The sequence below is a fragment of the Teleopsis dalmanni genome, chromosome 1, assembly GCF_002237135.1.
Source record: "Teleopsis dalmanni isolate 2A chromosome 1, ASM223713v2, whole genome shotgun sequence".
Lineage (NCBI taxonomy): Eukaryota > Metazoa > Arthropoda > Insecta > Diptera > Diopsidae > Teleopsis > Teleopsis dalmanni.
Window position 1 is genome coordinate 211,368,729 of NC_051846.1, and position 20,118 is coordinate 211,388,846.

At 30.0% G+C, this 20,118-nt stretch overlaps 1 protein-coding gene across 2 annotated transcripts in view; it reads right to left on the reverse strand.

Moving 5' to 3' along the window:
• The window catches only part of LOC119671754, a 42,710-nt gene that overhangs the window by 9,405 nt on the left and 13,187 nt on the right, over window positions 1–20,118 (reverse strand). For both annotated transcript variants that reach the window (XM_038082517.1, XM_038082518.1), the window contains exon 3: window positions 42–96. In XM_038082517.1, the coding sequence (XP_037938445.1) occupies window positions 42–65 (24 nt within the window). In that variant the 5' untranslated portion in view covers window positions 66–96. The remainder of the gene's footprint in view (window positions 1–41; window positions 97–20,118) is intronic.

The window sequence follows — 20,118 nt, forward strand, 5'->3', positions numbered from 1 at the left end:
AAATTATATATGAAGCAAACTACTAATTGTAGGCGTGTTACCAGAAGGACTAGTGAAGTTAGCATGCTTGGTGCTCAGGAAACTCCAATCGATGAACTACAAAGAAAATAACATAGAAGAATTAACAAGTTACTCGCGCTTAAGAAAGAGGAAGTAAGTAGCAGAGAAAATACTTAAATAAAATTTAAAATAACTGTAAAAAAAGAAACTTATAAATAAACTTACAAAATATAAACTTAATATAAAAACTTAAATAAAAAAATCAATTTCATACTGTTGTCAATGAAAGTATTTATGAATAAAATACGCACAATGCCTTCCATCAATCTTTCAACTTCATTACAGAGGTTATTGTGTATCTTCAGATTGAATCTCATAATCATTAAAAATCTGATAAAAGAAATTAAATTTGTCATTTTCAATTAATGCGACAACCTCAACGCCCTCCGACTACTTCGCCATCCCATTCCATCCAATTCAATCCAATTGAATCGACGCGAAAACCATAAACTGAATCAGCACACTTCGAAAAACTTTTATTATTCCTGTGTGCAAGGACAACTGCTCGGAGATATTGCAATGAGTTTTACGCCTTGCACCTTGAATTCGAGTGCTCTACTCGTACCTGTACTGCCAGTACTGGCACAATTCATGGCGAGCAATTGTCATATTTCATTTGGCAAAGAAATTCGAAATATATGAAAAATTTAAAAGAATTCAAAAAATAAATAAAAATAAATTTTATTTTAAATAAATAAGAAATCAAAAAAGTTGCTGCAGAAACTTTGGCAATTTTGGAAACCCTGCCGGCTTATTCAGGTTTTCAAGTAACTCATTGGCCAGTCATCAGCCCGGCTGGAAGGAAAGCGCGTCAAAAAGTTGTCTTCGTTGACAAAACGTTCGCTTGTAGACAGGAATTAATTGAGTCTGTTGCACATTTTGTGGATTCTTGGATTTTGATGAAGTTGCGACGACAGTTCAGGCAACGCCAGTATGGCAAATATTTTGAGTAATGACCGGAGATGCCAAAAATTTCAAGCAATTTGCTTTTGTGATAAATTTTTGGTAATTTGTTCATACTATGAAACTATAATAATATGTTTAATCCACAAATCATTTTTTGGTGAAAAGAGTTTCTAAAGAAAATAAAATAATTAAAAAAATTTGTTACTTTTAGATGAACTGGAGACTGATAGCAAATGGACTTCTCGTAAAAATTGCAGCTTGATATGTGTGAGTTATCAGGGCAATATTCATTGAGAGCAGCGGATAAGATTGTCATACAAATTTTTGAGGTGCTTGCAGTGGAGTTTCTTGTATAAACACCAAAAGAAAGCGCTTAGGAAGGAACTAAAAGTGGTTCAAGAGAAATCTTTAATTATCTATTCCAAATATAGATAATAATAAGTAGTACCATTTCAGTAATCTTATCGTTTTTTAAGTCTTTCTAACTTAAAATTCAATTAAATAAACCTGAATTTTTAATTTACAGAGAGAGAATACGAGTATTAATTAACAAGAAGAAGAACACTAGAAAAAATTAGTGTTCACTTATACGTTTTCATGAATTAATCTTTTTTCATTCATCACATTTATCACTCCCGGTGGAGAGTAGGACTCACGATATACAAATATATACCAGTAATGTAATAGTGCTAATTTTAAAGGCAACGTTTGGATTTCTGGGCATAAAAAAACAATATTATGTAAAAACAACTGACAAATTTGGAAAATAGTGAACCCTAAATACTATAAGAAAATTCGAAATTTTATATAGAATACTTCCGTGACTACATCAGAACCTAAAAACAACAAGAACTTCTTCAAAATCAAAACAGTGCCTGTTAAGATAATCGGCTACTAGTCTGGACTGTAAAAATATGTTCTATTAGAATTTCTGCAGATACAAATATATATTCAACATCGTACATTCTGATGGATGTAGTCTACCTTTAGATCTAGTTGCAATGGTACAAGTATTTGAATTTAGTTTATATTTTTTTGTTGTGTGAAATATTTTTCCTTGATTAAATATTTCACAGCCACAATAAATGTATCTGGACAGTCTTTATTCGAAAGGATTTGTGTGATTATACTTAAGCTAATTGTATTTCTAATTTTTAATAGTATTAGCTGGATGTTGGAATGAAAATTTATTTTATTGAGCGACTTACAGTATTCAGTTAAAGACGCTATTTGTAACCGAATAAGTCACCTGACTAATCTCATCTAAACGGTTTAAGGCTTTTAAGGCTTTAGGTTCTCATAATACACATACTATTCCATTGCTACTCGTATTAAGGCGGTGCTTTCTTTACTGTGGATATATTTATTGCAGATTGACTAATCTAATCTAAACAGTTTAAGGCTTTTAAAGAGGTATCAGATTCAGATTCTTATAATACACATACTATTCCATTGCTACTACGTATTAAGGCGGTGGTTTCTTTACTGTGGATTTAATACATTTACTGTAGAACGATAACATTCAGTAGAATCTGCTAAATATCTTACATTTATGTAATAGTGGTTATGTTGATTTAATTTCTTTTCTTTTTTTTTGTCGGAATACTATGCATAATTAATCGTTCATCTGCGCTAATGAAGACAAGCCTGAACTCATTGTTTATTAAATCGGTTTCGAACAAAAAGGTTCTTTCACTCCGAACCGGTCTTCTGCAGAAACTGATTTAAATATTTTATTCTAATAATTTTGTTATTTTTAGCGTTCTTTTAAGTAATTTAATTTTGTTATCATGCAAATTGGATGAAGGAAAAAAATGTGATGCGATCAAATTTCTACTAATTCGCTTTATATTTTGTCGTAAAGTTCGAAAAATTATGTTGGCGCGCCTCCATTTCGAAGTGCTGATTGGAATGATGAATGTTGATTGTGTGTCCAGAGGGCACATCTAAAAACTTAATTGACTAATTGAATTAAAATAAATATGATGATTTAGTATCGAATTGGGAATTAAGTTATAAGCTAAATGATGATGATTAAGTGTTTTGATGAGTAAGGCAAGGGGAATGAATACATTTATTTATTGTCTACAATCGCATTGTAGATGCAATAACGATAACATGTTAAAGTTTATAATATGTTTAGGTGCACATAAACTAAAGTTTTGTCTCTATTATGAGATTTTTAAATTAAAAGTTTTATGTTTAATTTTGCGTATTACGAAATACTTAAAGTTGTTAAAACTTGCTGAACTTTCATGCTCAAGAAAGCCACAAAAAGACTTCAGCATATTCGTTGATTAAGCAGACCAGGATAAGAATTTTAATTAGCAAAGCGAAGTTGAAGTTTTAGGTCAACTCACCGACATCGAATAAAGGCGCTCACATGCGAGTTTATGTAATTGGAAAGCATAAGTAATTCAACGGATTGCACCGAGCGTCCCGCTGCCGGTCACTTTACGCAACTCATGAAGTCACACATGCAAGTTTTAATAATTAGCAAACTGCAATCGGACAGATACTTACGCATGCAACATGCAACGAACAACAAAAAGTTGTTATTGTACGGCACATGCCATACAACGAAGGAACTTAAAAGTGTTTGTTGTTGTTGTTATTGTTGTACTCCTTGCTTTCAAGGGTTACATAAATTTTGTAATTGACGTGAAGTTCGGTATTTTCTACAGCCATGACATTTTGACACTCATTAAGGACTTTGAAGATATATGTTGAGACGACCGATGACGATGAGAGGTGCTTGAAAGGAGTGTAAGGACAGACACCAGCTAAATAATCTTTCATATCTATTTCAAGTTTTATTGTACTTACTATAATTAAACTAAAACAATAACCAAATATTATTACTGCATAAAAAGAATTTGAAATAAGATAGAAAGTTAGGTTTGGCTTTATAGAAGCTTTAACTTATAACTTGTCACGCAGTTACGTTCTGTTACGTTGAAAAATGTTATTCTTGATACATTTTGAAACATCTGTAAACTAGGAAGCTAATTTATTCTTATAATCACAAAAAAATGTCTCTACTTAGTAGGATAAACCTAGAGTTACTGACAAGTGATCTCGCATCTCAATCTGTGCTATCATATCAACAAGAAACGAGTAGATCTCTGCTTGGAAAAAGTTGGGACTTTTAATCGTAATCTTTGTGGCGATCTAGATTAAGATTTCAACCAGTCCTTATTTGATATTAGAGATATTTTTACAGGGGACATTCAGGTCTTTATTTGAAATGCCATTCGTTTTCGGTTTTGTTAGAGGCAGTTATTGCATCAAAGTTATAGCACATTCGCAGTGGTTCGACTCAATAGAAGTCTAAATCCAATATTTTAAAAGAAATTTCATATATACCGATAATTCATAAATATTTGTAAACAAAAAACGTGATATTAGAAAATTTATGTATACATAAATCAAAGGAAATCGTTCAGAAAGGCTATTGTCGAGCCTCAAATTAGATTTAAAAGTAAATTAGAATAAAAAAAAAAATAAGGGTGAAGGCATATTCTGTATAAGCTGTATAATTCTATATATAATATGTAAAAATCTATTCCTAAATAATCAAAGCATTTGAGTTAAGAAATTCATTCTGTTTCAAGTTAAATGGAATAAGACATTGCACTTATTTTATTAGGATTCGTTTAACATGCGACCGCATATCCAAATTATGATTATGTCCTAAAGGTAGTGAAGTATTTAATAAGTAAAAGACTATATATATATGTAAATTTTTAAGTGCGAATATTAATTAATAAGTATATTATTACAGTTTTACTACAGCAACATAAGTATCTCAATATTACTGTTCTTAATATCATTTAATAGTAACTACGTTTGCCTCAGATGGTTTTTATGTATCTGACTATTAATATATTTTTGTTATTGTTCAATATATATTTTTATTGACTTCACTTTCTCAATATTCAATAAAAATTTTGTAAAATTTCGAAAGTATATTAAAACCTATGTTAGTCAATAATTTTAAGAAGTTATGCGAAAACCGTTCTAATAGGCCAAAATCTTTTTTTTAATCGCAAATAAAATTATGCAAAATAATACAAAAATAACAAATTCCTTAAAGATTTTAAAATTATTAAAATTGGGTACAATGAACCCGAATGGCAACAAAAAAAAAAAATATAAAATTTAAAATATTGAACAGAAATTAATGCGACAAACCTGAACTTGTTCGCAGAGATCAACGCATTAGTTCAGTGCTGGAGATAACCAATTATGACCCATTTTACTATTTGCCTCTATCGACACCAATGGAGATTGTTACGCAAATGTCAGCGCTAATTTATTTAAGCATTTATCATCGAAATTTTTATTGATTTTATTGATTCGTTTGATACCTCGATGGCATTTCTTTGAGCTTTCGGTCGCTGTTGGTCTTCCAACAAAGACACGGGAACCTGTTTTATCTCGAACTGTTAAACTAAGAAGATTGATAGTGCGAGTCAGACACCCACGTTTATGGAAGATTGTAGCTTTTAAGGGATTTGAACGAAATAAATTACATTTTAATTACATATTTCGCGTGAAAGATTTGTAAATAAATAGAATATAAAATTGATAGTTAATACAAATATTTATGTTCATCTTAAGATAGGTCATCGTAACTTGTATTTGGAGTAATTTCAATAAATTTAAAAATATGAAAAAAAAACAATAAAATTAATTTACTTAGTCCGCTCCGAGTGACATCACTTCGAAAAGTTGAGGTCAAAATCAAGAATTGTAAATTTTATGGGCAGTCACAGTTTGGTTTATAGGAAGAGAACCGATTGTAGTTCAATACAACACATAACTAACAAGCACAGGATGCACTATAGAGCCTTTATTGTCAGTGGCTGCTTGTCCTTAAGGAATGTGAGTCTGCTATATTCATTGCTTGAATAATAAGTAACCCTAGATATACCACTGTAAATAATGACAGACAATTGATAGTATTTATCATTTGTTTTATAATAAAATTTACTTATTTTCATAAAACTCATGTCGAGTACTAAAAATACAAAAAATTTTTTTCTCCACAATATTCAAAAATATATTATCGTAATATTTTAAATATTTTTAATGGAGCCTGAAGGCCTCCAGTGTATGTAGTAACTCTAACCAAGTGGAAGAAAATAAAATTGATCACCATAAATAAAAAAATGTCACAAATTATCATGCATAATTGGACAACTTAATCGTGACAAAGTTGAACACACAGACAGACAGTGTATGTAGCAGTTTGGATGTACGGCAGTACGAATATTGGAATTGGATTACATAAAAAAATATTATGACTGCATTTCGTCTCCACAGCACGGATCTCAGGAACTTAAAAAATGTGCTCCGTAAAGCGCCACAAAGCTGTCAACTGATTTATAGGATGAAGCAGGATAAAAGAACTGACTACCGACTTTCCAAGAAAGAAAGTACGTACATTGCAAAAAGCTTGTTTGATAAGCGCATTAAAGAAGATAAGCTTAAGTGAGGACTGCCGCTGAGAAGGGGCTATGACAGAAGACACATCATGTGTCGAGTTTGTCGCCAAAATCTTCTGTGTCTTTCCGTGGTCTGGTGCAACGATTTGAAAAATTTCTCAGATAACAGCTTTAATGGCTTAAATTTGTCAGACTGTCTGGTTCCAAGATAATTTACTGTTTCACATATAAAAAAATTATTTAATTGAATTTTGATTTATTTAAATTTCTTTCCCACTTAAGTCGTCATTATTGTTATTGTTATTTATGTTCTCATTTTTAAATTTCCGACTGATATCGATTTGTCATTTTTTCAACTGCAATAAATTTGAAAAACTGTCACATATTAATAATTTTTAGTTTCTTTTTTAATTTGCTGAGTAATTTGAATAAAAACGTGACTTGTGGCTTTTTTTTGTATATTTTTCAGATACATTTTTGTGGTCGATTTTCTTTTATTTCTCATTGTCAGAGCTGAACTTACTCATTTTGGCTGGTTGGTGGCAAAAAGTCGTAAATTAAAATGCAATGAAATACAATAAACGCCTTAAGGTAAATAAAAGACTAAAACATAAATAAATAAAATCATTTTTTTATAAATAATATGAAGTTAATACATTTTAGATGATCATTGACGAACTTGAACTTATCAAGGTTAAAACAATACTTGCATCGGGTTATTGGGGGCCATTACAAATCTATATGTAATTTTTTTATGAGATAAAGTATATTATATTAATATTAATAATAATTTAATAATATTAGAGATATATATTTTAAAATCATATTTATATTATCTACAAATAATAATCCTTTGTGAATCAGTCCTTAAATGTCCTAAAAATATCGAACAAGAGTCTTCCAATCCTTTAGATGTGTTAGCTTTTCTTCCCATGAGTATTCTCTGCAGGTCATTATTCACTTCATCCATCTTCTGCGAGGTTGTTCTCATCTCCTGTTACTCGATAAGTTGCTGGTACAAATTTTATGTTGTGAATCCAAACAATATGGATGCTATTATATAAGCTTAATGATAACTCTGCAGACATAACATAATATAACATAATTCAACTAGTGAATATGAGGCTAAGTTACTAATCAGTTACAATTCTTATGTAGGTATAAGTAGACATATGAATCATAGCAACCGATGTTGTTTTCAAAAACACAAAAATTTCGAGATAAGCCAGGGTTGCTAATTGAGTGCCATCTATTGATACTATATAACTGATCTCTTTCGATCTATATGATGTATATCGTCCCCTTTTTACGATATATCTATCGATGACTAATTAAACTGACTGACTTATGCGACTTGATGCAATACTAATACATACATATCTTTTCAGTAACATCACCACATCATCCCAACGTCGCGTATATTTGGACATCTTGTAATGTTTCTGTTGTAAAGGCAGAGAGTACTTCCTGAGATCTGAGCTTATCTTGAGAATATTTGCAGATAGTGGAAGCATGAAATATCAACCATATGATAGTCTGGAATCATTTAAAAAGAACAGACACCGCAAAGATACTCTCTGTGCGGTGTCGCCGAATAAACGTAAAGAAATTTAATTCACCGAATTACCAATAGTGAAACACTGCTTAAACGCAACGATATTGAAACATTTTTAAAACGATTGATTACGAGTGATGACATATAGATATAGATATAGAGAATATTAAACTGAAACAATCAGGGTCAAAGGGTGGTGATATTTTTGAAACGACTTTAAAACCTTGATCAACTGCAAATAATGTTGTGTTGAGTGTTTGATGGAATTGGGAGGAAACAGTTAATCTCTTGTTCCCTACTTTTAAAAAGTCAACTCGACTACTTCAACGAAACAATCATGGAACAGCGACCAGAGTTGTGTCGCTCAGTACACTCATCATTGTACTGTTTTGATTAATTAGTTTGGTGGGCGTGTCAATGAGATTATAATGGAGTGTTTGATGGAATTGGGAGGAAACGGTTAATCTCTTGTTCCCTACTCTTAAAAAATCAACTCGACTACTTCAACGAAACAATCATGGAACAGCGACCTTAGTTGTGTTCCATCATGATAATGCCGGATTACACATATCTTTAATGTTTCGGAAGAAATTGACGGAATTTATCATGAGTTCCATCATGAATTTGCCGGGCTACACATATCTTCGAATGTATCCAGAGTATAGCTCGAGCTTTGTACTATTTCTATATCATTTGCTTTTTGGTCTCTACAAAACTATTATAATAGTAAAGAAATAGGTTGACAGAAAGACCATAGGAAAACACTTGGTTGGGTATTTCGTCAATAAGCTACAGACGTTCTACACTGTTGGAATTATGTAGCTAACTGAAGAATGGCAAGAGGTTATAAATAATAATGGGCAATATACCCATTATACTTGATTAAAAATAACTTTCAATAAAGAAAATTTGTGTTCAAATGTGTATCAGAAACAGCGGATACTTTTTATATCACCTAATATTATCACCTGGGTTTTTCTCTTTAATTAAATTAAATTAATTAATTAATTTAATTACACTGTTAATGTCTTTTCCTGATAATTTGATAATATTTATATTGAAAAATAATTTTTATTTTTATTCTCAGACTTGAATTAAATCGAGCAGTGTGAGGTTTGATGTATGTATATTCATCCAGAAAATCTCTTATAGTAAAATAAAATCAGCAGGTAAGCAAAATCGCACTTTTAGCAAGAATTAAAGCAAAAATTAAAGCTTTTTTTTAATTCACTTCAATGCATTTTGCAACAAAGGACATCGATTTGGCTTTTATTAGAGCGCAACGTGGAAGAATTGTTGAAAGGCATTCCTTTAAAATCACAGCATATCGCAGCTTAATTACGTGTGAATTTATTGTTTGAGAATTGCTTGGATTGCACGGATTGCTCGGATTGCTCCTTCGACTAGGGACGAGTTTGAATTTTTAATTGCGACCGAAATGAATGTAAATGAAGGTGCAAATGAAGGTACGGGAATGGAGCCGTGAAAGCGTTAAAATATGGTAAAATGGTTAAGAGGATTTATGGGAGAAGTTGGAATTTAAATTACGTTTACATAAGTAAAATGTGCGAGTGCAAGTATCAATGGAAATGGCTGTGACTGAGGTTGGAATAGAGGTTGGGGCTGAGATTGAGGTTGATAGAGTCACAGTGGAATACGCGCAGACACACACAAACAACGTTGGTGTTTAGCGGTGAATGCATAAATTAATCGAAACGAATTAATTAATATTTGCTGCGTTTGAGGTGTGAAAGGAATTTCTGCATTGATATTTACAACAAACATTTTTTTCTGTCGTTTTGATTTAATTATGCTGAAGTTAAGAAATCTTGAGAGGGTTCTGCATAACACAAAGCCGATTACAACGACAACGACAACAACCGCAGCATATGTAAGCCCCAGATGAAATTATTGATAATAAAAGGCAATAAATTGAAATTTAATCACACAGAAAACTTTTAACCAAAACAAGATAAGATGGGATTACAAAAATGCCAAAATAACCGAAACCCATATCGGGACGGCATCTTATTTATGAAATCATTTTCGGTTATGCGCATCCATAAATAAGTGCCCGCCGCATGCGGGCTAAGTAAATATATGAGCTGCAATAATCGTAATAACAATAATTGTAAGCTAATTTATGTTAAATCTTTGAAGTCAGTTGCATTCTTCTGGATCTTCGTGGTGTTCAAGCTGCCATTACTCCTGTTTTTATATGATTTTTATCGGTTTTTGTCTTGGCAATTCACTTAAACGTCCTTGCGTGATTGAGTCGTAATTGCGGTCTCCTCCTTAACTGTGGCGGCGAAGATTCCCAGCGTAGGCATTGAAACCAACAGTACAATCGAGACAGTACAATCGAGATACCCGCACTTTGGAGGTATAATAAAAATTAAAATGAGTGATGAAGAAGAAAAATTGCTGTAAACAACAACTAAACAAATACAGTAAAAACTGTTGCAAATGGGCGAAATAACGACATTGATGTGTGAATCAGTTGCAGATACAAAGCATCATTTAGATTTATGCTTTTTGTAGTTACTTTCCTGACAGAAGTTACGCAATAAATGATAAGTAGCCACAAACGTGAGTGAAACTGCATTGAAGTTCGGGAACTCGCTCGCTCGCATACCAAACAAGTACCGCGAAAAGTGCTAGGCAGTATGCAGTGTGCAGTGTGCAGTATGCAAACTCTTATCTTTAATCTTCACACAATTGCCTCACGTATCGCGTGCATACATCTGACAATAATAATAACAAGCGTAACAACAGCGAAACTGGCACCGGTTCCTCCAATCGGCCATACCAACCGCAGCCATGTTGCCTGCAACGCTCCAGACAAGCCGTTCATCATTGATAGGGTGGATGACTTGACAAAGTTGACTGCTACTGGCCAAGTATGTGCGATTTTGCATGTGCATTCTGCACTCATTTAAGCGCATCTCATTTCGGTTCGCAATGAATTATGCGATTCAATTTAAATGTCTTTCGTTTTTATTATTTTTTAATTTAATTCGTTTTTTATTTGCCTTTTCATGCTCCATTTTTTCCGCCGCAACAACAGTCCGCGAACAGTTCGCGATACGCAAATGCAGTTTCAGACTGCTCTCCTCTTAGAGCGCCTCAGATGCGGATGCTGATGTCAATGCAGTTGCGGATTGCCGCCAATATATCACGAAGGGCAGACAATTTCGGCATTCGCGTACACGGCATACCACTCCAAATAGGCATAAATATAGATTATTTATCGCACAGTATGCGCGCCTCCAGCTATTGTTGGCTGCGCTCAGCTCCGCTGCTTACCGATCAGGACAACATTAAGTATCCTTTCGGTGTTTAATGAGTTTAAATGTGAATGCATGTAGGGATGTAAATCCCTGCAAATTATTGCAGATGTAAAATCTGAAAGCCGCTTTGTAATGAATTTGTATGCGGTTGCATAACACACTCATCATTACATCAGTACTGTTTTGATTAATTAATTTGGTGGGCGTGTCAACGAGATTATGATGGAGTATACGCAAGCAACCTTGAAGCCTGCACTTGCTGCCTTAATTTGTATTTAATAACAAAGTACCTGTTCACACTTTTCATACCTATTTGCTAACCAGCGGAAGAAGCGGAGGAGTTCAATGGGTTACCCCCTTCGTTTGGCTTATGAAGTTTGGTAAGAGGCTTTAGTTGGCCATTCAATTGAACATGAGTGTTCCTGATTGTATGTGACAATGTGATTTTCAAAATTCATTAGAGATTTTAAATAACTTTTTAAGTATCATGGTATTTATGAGTAGTCCATAAACCATAAGTTCGAAATGATATGATAGATATGTGAGTCAACCATAAGTTCGGAATGATATGATAAATATGTAAATATTAGTTATACATTATATGTAATATAGAACATTTTTAGTCATCAGACTAAGAAGAGCTATAATGTAAACTAAAATGGTGTACCATTGATTTACCGTACCGATGTCCATGCCAAAAGCAAGAGAAAAATGATCTGGATTTTATATATTGTGTAAACGTTCAATCAAAGAACTATCAGAAGCTAGTCTTGAAAGTCTTACTGAGTTCTCAAACAATTGATTAAAAATTGAAAAGAATTAGTTAAAATGACATATATCATATATCACCGTCTAGTGATTTAGTTTTCTACACAGTTATAATGATACATAAATTCCTAATACAAGACCTACATCTATTAGGGTAAGATTCCTATTTCTATAGAACTACCGTTTATTCTGAGCAATTTTTTCACTATGTTATATGCCTATATAGCTTAGTTCTTCAGATATCGATGTTTCTTTGAAAACTAAGCTATATTAGCTTACAAAGTTTAGAAAGATGTTGTTTATTTTAATTGGTAGTCCATTTGGAGCGCATCAGAAATAGAAATAGAAGTTCTTTAATAGAGAATTCAAGTATAATAGAAACCATTTAAGAGGTAAGACTTCATAAAGCAAGAATTTTAAAATAATTAAACGGAGCCATAAACAGTCAACTCGCAGTTTGTCGTGATTCGCCCTTAAAATTTGACGTAACTTATTGCAATGTGCCAATATAGGTGTAAACTTATCCAGTGTTCAAAATGTACCTATGTGACATATCGTCTGAAACAATAAATCTAGAGCTAATTGTTCCAACTTCGCGAATTAAAGATTCATTATATGTACGTTCTTCAGAGACCAACCTGGAAAATTAGTAAAAAAAAATATATATAAGATTACGAGCATTGGATATGGGGTTGTATCTTCCTTTTCCTTTCGATTAAAATCCGAGAAGCTGTATAACTAAAACATTATAACTAAAAGTATTACAACATATTAAAGTAGAATAGAATACGGTATTGTTTTCAGAATCAATAGGACTAGATATGTTTTATATAACTTAAAAAGATATGGAACTGCGCCCATATATTCACTACATTAGAAAATTTTATTTTATCGAAGTAAAAGACTATTATTATTATCATTCAGTCAAAAATTTTAACTTCTATAAATTAATGTCTACGTCGAATGAAGTGAATTTGGAGACCTTAGAGATTATCCAATATTGATATGTGGGCTTGTACAAGTTCAATTAGAGTTACAAAAGAAATACTTAAACACATCATATAGCAATATAGCTCGGTAGGCATTTAGGGGGAACCTGTAAGATTTTAAAAGAACCATAGAACTGGGAGTAAAAGTTACAAATTATATATAAAAAAATATTGTTATCTCTTCGATTTAGACTGATAACAAAAGTTCTATGTTTCACATAGGATGATAGAATCATATACATATCAGCATACATACATACGTACATACATACATATATAGTTTTAGTTGTTGCACGCGAATAGTGAAGTAAAACGTTAAATTGACACAGAATTTTAATTTTTAAAATAATTAATTTTTATTGATAATTTTAATAGTAGTTTACATAAATTTTCATAAGTTTTAATAACTTTAATATTGTTTTCAATTTTGATAATTTTTGATATTTTTCAATTTTAATAACTTTGAATATTTTAGATTTTAATAACTTTTAACATATTTGAATTTTAATAACTTTTAATATATTTGAATTTTAATAACTTTTAATGTTTTTAAATTTTAATAACTTTTAATACTTTTAATTTTTAATAACTTTTAATATATTTGAATTTTAATAACTTTTAATGTTTTTAAATTTTAATAACTTTTAATATATTTAAATTTTAATAACTTTTAATATATTTAAATTTTAATAACTTTTAATATATTTGAATTTAATAACTTTTAACGTTTTAAAATTTTAATAACTTTAAATATTTTTAAATATTAATAACTTTAATATATTTTAATTTTAATAACCTTGATATTTCAATTTTTATATTTTTTAATAACTTTGATATTTTCAGTTTTTATAACTTTAATAATTTTTTAATAACCCGATTGAAATCTTTTTCAATAATACGGAACCGAAGGAGATAATTGTACTCTTTAACAAAAACTGGATTTAACATAAGTGATCCTGGGTTTTATACCCCTAATAACAGTGTCAAAAATCAAGCTCTCAACTCTGTTAAGTTGAAGCTTTTGATTTTGTATGGACGAGAGCTTAAAGTTTTGTTCTAACAGAACTTTAGCATAAAGTTTTAATGTTACTTAAAATTGTAACAGAAGCGTCCTCTGTTATTGTCATGACAACGAAAAAATGTAATGCTATTTACATAGCGTCATCTCTCAAGCTCTCTGCTTGAAATTATGCTATAATCAGCAGAAATAGTACAGTTCATCTTTTGACTGTATGTGTGTCATGAATTCTTAAGAAGATGATCACGCGATAGAAAAATGCGTGTATCTTCTTAAATGTTTATAGTAGCGTTTCCTGCTGTGGCTACTTACTGTCCCAAGTGCGTTTATTAGGGTTTTGTTTATGTTTCATTGGAATGTTAAGTGTAGCAAGAAAATGCTAAAGTATGAAATATTACTATACTTGGATGCTGTATAGATTTTAGAGTTTTGTGAAATGATATTTTATTTAAATACTGTATAAGGTTTTAGAATTTTGAAATTGAGTGACCCTAATAAATTATGAAATTTATTAGTTAAATTTTCTGGGTACAGTGGGGTAAATAAGTAGAGGAATATTAGCATCAATGCTAATATGTAACTCCTCCCCCCTTAAGATTTTGCAGTCTCTGCAAAAGGATCATGTTATAGCATTATTTAATTTCCTTCTATTTAATTTAAAATTTTGTTTCTTTAATATTTTACTTTAATTTATTTAATTTCCCTTTATTTCTTACTTCTTTTCTTATTATTTTAAATATGTTTTCTTAGATATGTTTTCTATATAATATTTTTAATATTTTCTTTTACAATATTTCTACATTTTATTATTTTCCTTAAATATAATCCTTTAATTTCTTTAAATTTTTCCAATATATTATATTAAATATGAATTTATATATAATTTTCTTTAATGTAAAATTTTCTAATTTATTTTGTTTTAGTCGTCGTAACAGGATTATTTGAGGTTCTATTTGTTTCTATGTTTTGTAATGGAAAAATCTCTTTAGTTTCTATTTTTATTTCTATTGGTTTTTTATGTTTAACTATATATTTTAATTTTTTTACTATTACATAAATTATTACTGATATTATTACTACGAGTATAGTTGTGTACGTATAATTATGAATTTTATTTGTGTCATAAATATAATCTATTTTTTCTCTATTTACAATTGTATTTAAATTAATATTTTCTAATGTGACATTGTTAATAATTTTTATTATTTTATTACTAGGCATTTGAATTTTTAAGCTTATTAGTATTTTAGATTCTTCGTTTACAAAATTTAGATTGTCTATTGTAATTTGACATGAATGGAAGTTTATTACAGCATTATCTTTTATGTAAAAATCGTTATAGTCGCAGTTCTGTTTTAGTTTAATCTCTGGTATGTTTTTAATAATTATTAATTTATTTTCTAATTGAACAATGGAAGTTTTATTGTTGTAAATGAATTTACAGGTATTTTTTCGTTTTAAAATATTTTTGTCACAATTATTTTTATGTATTTTAAGTTGGTTTGTGTGTGCTGTTCCTTTGATATTGTCGTAAACATTATTTTTGTCTTTAATTATTATTTTTACTATATCTGAATCTAATTCTTCATAATTTTTATTTGGAAAAGGTATAAGTAGTCCGTTATGATAAGTGTCGTTAGAGAATTTTGGTATTTTTAGTGCTAAGATTATTAAGTTGTTATAATATAAAACTCCTGTTTTAATGTATTGCATAGTTTCTATTGTAATGTTATAATTAACTATTTCTATTTCTGTTAAAATATGGTGTGCTAAAATATCAAGTTTGCTTAATAGTATTACATCTGTTAACTTTTCTATATTTTTATTTAATGTTTGTATAGCTATGTAGATTTTCATAAAATTTTCTAATTCTGATTCTAAGTATGTTAATTCGTTAGTCTTATTCTGCATTTCTGCTAGATATTTGTTTAGTGTCTGTTGTTGGTCATTAATGTGTTTTGTAATTGTGTTCATATTTTTTATTAATTTATCATTTATTATTGTTTGTTCATTTAGGTTATCTATTGCGTTTTTGTTATTCTTTTCTAAATTATTGATATGTTCGTAAATTTCGTCAGCGTCGTCGCTGTCCATGTTTCCAAATAAGTATTTTATACCTTTACCTATGAAATTTATTAATCCTCTTTTGAATCTACTTTGTGTTAGTATTTTTGGTTTGAGCAAATTAAAATTAATTTTTAGTGTACGTAATTCATTTTTAATTAAATTTTCTTCTTCTGTATTTGTTTTAAAGTAATTTACATTATTTTCTATTGTGTTTATTGCATTCTCGTAATCTGATAGGTTTACAATGTGTAACATTTTAGTGTATGAATCTATTACTGGTCTATTTTCTAATTTTATGATAGTGTAGCCATTATCTGCTCTAACTGGTGTTATTTCTATTTCTTGTCCTGTAGCGAGTGTTATGGTTGTGAGTGTGAGTATTATTAGGTGGAACATTTTGGTGGTTGTTGTTGTTGTTGTTGTTGTTATTATTGTTGTGATCCCTGTAATTATAATTTTGATATTTATATTTTCTTTTGACTTGTGTCTTGTGTATTTTCTTAAATTTGTTATCGTTTGAAATTATGTGATTGTTTGATACCTTATAATTTTCTATTGTTTTGTATCTAGGTTGTGATTTGCTAATTCTATTATTCTTAACGTAATTGTTTTCAAAATTTACTGTTTTATCATTGTTTGTTTTGTTAATTCTTTTTATTTTATTGTCATGTACTTGTTTTGATATCTCTGCAATTTGTTCTCTACTTAATAAATTATTTATAAAGTCTATTGGTTTAAGTTTTGTTGTTGTATGTATCGAATTATTGTATGCTATTAATGATTTGAATATTTTGTCAGAAAGTTCTTCTTTATTGTTTATATCTGCGTTAAGTATTCTAAGATGTTCGTTTAATGTTGAATGTAGTCTTTCTACATCCGCATTCCCTGTCTTTAGGTATGGTGTTGTGATATGTAATTTTATATTGTTATCTTTTAAAAATTCTTTAATCATTACTGTATCTAGTTCGTTGTCGGTTACTATCGTTTGTGGTTTGCCTAAGTATTGAAATCTTGTTTTTAATGCGTTTATTATTGAAGGCCAAGTTCTATCTTGTAAATGATGTGCTGTTGCATATTTAGTTAGTTTATCTATGGTAGTTAGGTACATTATATTTCTTTGCGGAAACCAGATATCTATGTGTATTATTTCATTGTGTTGTGTTGGTGTTTTGGTTATATTAAGGTTGTGTTTTATGGGTTTTCTGTCAAATTTGGCTCTGTTGCATATGTCGCAATTATTTATGTATTTGTGTATTTCTTTCTGTAGTTGTGGGTTATAGTATAGTTTTTTAAGTTCAGATAGTACTTCGTTTATCCCTCTATGGTTATTGTTTTTATGTTCCTTGTCTATTATATCCAGCAGTCTACCTTTGTCTGTAATGTTTTCTAAAATTGTGTTGGTTTTTAGTACTTTAAGTTTTTTATTTCTTGCGAAAAAAGTTGTATATAATTTTTGGAATTTCAAAAATATTTCTTTATTGTTGCAATATATGGCTATTAATCCTTTATTTGGAAGTTTATCCCTTATATAATTTAATAAGATACTTTCATCATTATCTTTTAATGTGATTGTACAACATAATTTGTTTTTAAATATTATTTCTGATTTAATTTTATTTATTTTTCCTTCTTTTATTATTATTTGATTCTGGAATAAATTTATTGGTTTTTCGGAGATTCGAATGAAATCCATGCTGTCAGTTTCTGCACTGTGTACAGTTTGATTATCATCGAAGAGCTCATTTACATTAATATCAATTTCATCATTTTCCTCATAATTTGTAGTTGTATTATTTTTATTTTTTATTTCATTGTTTTCAATAATTATTCTACTTAAGCCGTCGGCTACATTATTTTGTTTTCCTTTTATATATTCAATGTCAAAATCAAATTCATTTAATTTTATTTTCCAACGTTGCAATTTACAATTTGGTTCTTTTAAATTATTTAGCCATATTAAAGGTCTATGGTCAGTTTGTATTAAGAATTTTCTACCAAATAGGTACATTTTAAAGTACTTAGTAGCCCAAACTATAGCTAAGAGTTCTTTCTCTATGGTGCTATAATTTTTTTCATGATCATTTAGGGTTCTACTTGCATAGGCAATTGCTTTATTGTCTTGCATCAGTACTGCACCTAGAGCATAATTGCTCGCATCAGTAGTTAGTGTGAATTGTTTATTGAAGTTTGGCCTAATTAATATTGGATCTGATTTAAGTAAAATTTTTAATTTATTAAATGAGTCAACATACTCTTGGTCTTTTATGTTAATTTTTGTATTTTTCTTTAGGTATTTCACCATATGATGGGCTATTTTGGAGTAATCTTTTATAAACCTCCTATAGTACCCAGTTATTCCTAAAAAGGATTTGATCTGTTTGACCGTTCGAGGCAGTTGAATCTTATCAATTGCTTCTACCTTTTTGGGGTTTGTTTTTATACCTTTGTCTGTGACTACATGACCTAAGAATTCTGTTTCTCTTGCACAAAATGTGCATTTGTCTATTTGTAATTTGAGATTTGCTTTGTGAAGTGAATTTAGTATTTTGTTTAATGATTCTAAATGTTCTTCTAAACTGGTTGAGAATATTAATATGTCGTCAAGGTAAACTACACAGATTTTATTTATATGTTCTTTTAGAACTTCGTTCATTAATCTTTGGAACGTTGCTGGTGCGTTTTTTAATCCGAATGGCATTCGTAAAAATTCGTAGTGACCATGCTTTGTAGAAAATGCTGTCTTTTGTACGTCGTCAGGGTGCATTTCAATCTGATGAAATCCCTTGGCTAAGTCCAGCGTTGTGAAATATTGGCAGTTACCTAACTTACTCAATAATTCATCCATATAAGGCATGGGGAATCTATCCTCTACAGTTACTGTATTTAATTTCCTGTAGTCAATCACTATCCGCCATTTTTGCGTGTTGGAATTATCTAGTTTTTTCGCGACCACCCATATTGGACTATTGTATGGGCTATTGGATTGTCTGATTATTCCTTGTTGTAGCATTTCATCTATTTGTTTGTTGACTTCGTCATTGTGTATTTCTGGATATCTGTATAGTCTTGAGTAGATTGGGATGTCATTTTGTGTGTTTATTTTGTGTTTAATGTCGTTCGAGAAAGTTAGATTATCATTTTCATTATAAAAAATGTTTTTATGCCTATTTAATATTTTGTTAACTTTTTCTATTTCAAATTGTTGTAGTTGGTCTGTTTTTATAAATGTCATACAATTGTGTCTATTTATTTCAGTGGTATTTATTTTTATTGGGTCTTGTTTAAATGTAATATCATTGTAGTATTCCTCATCTTTTGACAGGTATAGTGTTATTACTGCATTATCTGTAATTAGTTGTCTATTGGGTAAATCTATTGTAGCATTAATGTCTTTCAGAATATTTATACCTATTAATCCGTCAAAATTATTGTTAAAATAGCATTCTAAAAATTCGCATTTGTAATCTGGTAAGTTAAATTCTTTAAATAGTGGGAATTTACATAATGTCTTTACATTTATTATGTTATTTAGAGCAGATATATTTAGGTTTATGTTGTATTTCCATTTAGGGTTGCATAGATTAGGGTTTATTATACTGTGTTCGGCGCCTGTGTCTATTATAAAGTATAAGGTTTTTATTGGGTTTTCTATTCTTATATAGGGAAGTTGTTTGAGGCATTTTCGTGAAAATCCTTCTCGGTATGTTCAATGTGTACGGGCGTGTTTACAATTGTTCCTATGTCCATTGGTTGTGGTCCATTTGAGCGTCTGGTTTGATTGCTTTGTGGTACAAAAAAGCTTCTATTGTGGGCATTTGTATTGTTTAGGTTATTATTAATTATTGGTCTCTGTCTTGCAGGTGTATTCGGTAATGTTCTATTATTATTATTATTAGAGTTGTTAATATTTGTATTATTTCCATTATTTCTATTGTTTCTATACATAAATGAGTTATTATTATTATTGGGGAATGATGTGTTATTTGGTCTGTAATTCGTACTGTTATTTGTATTA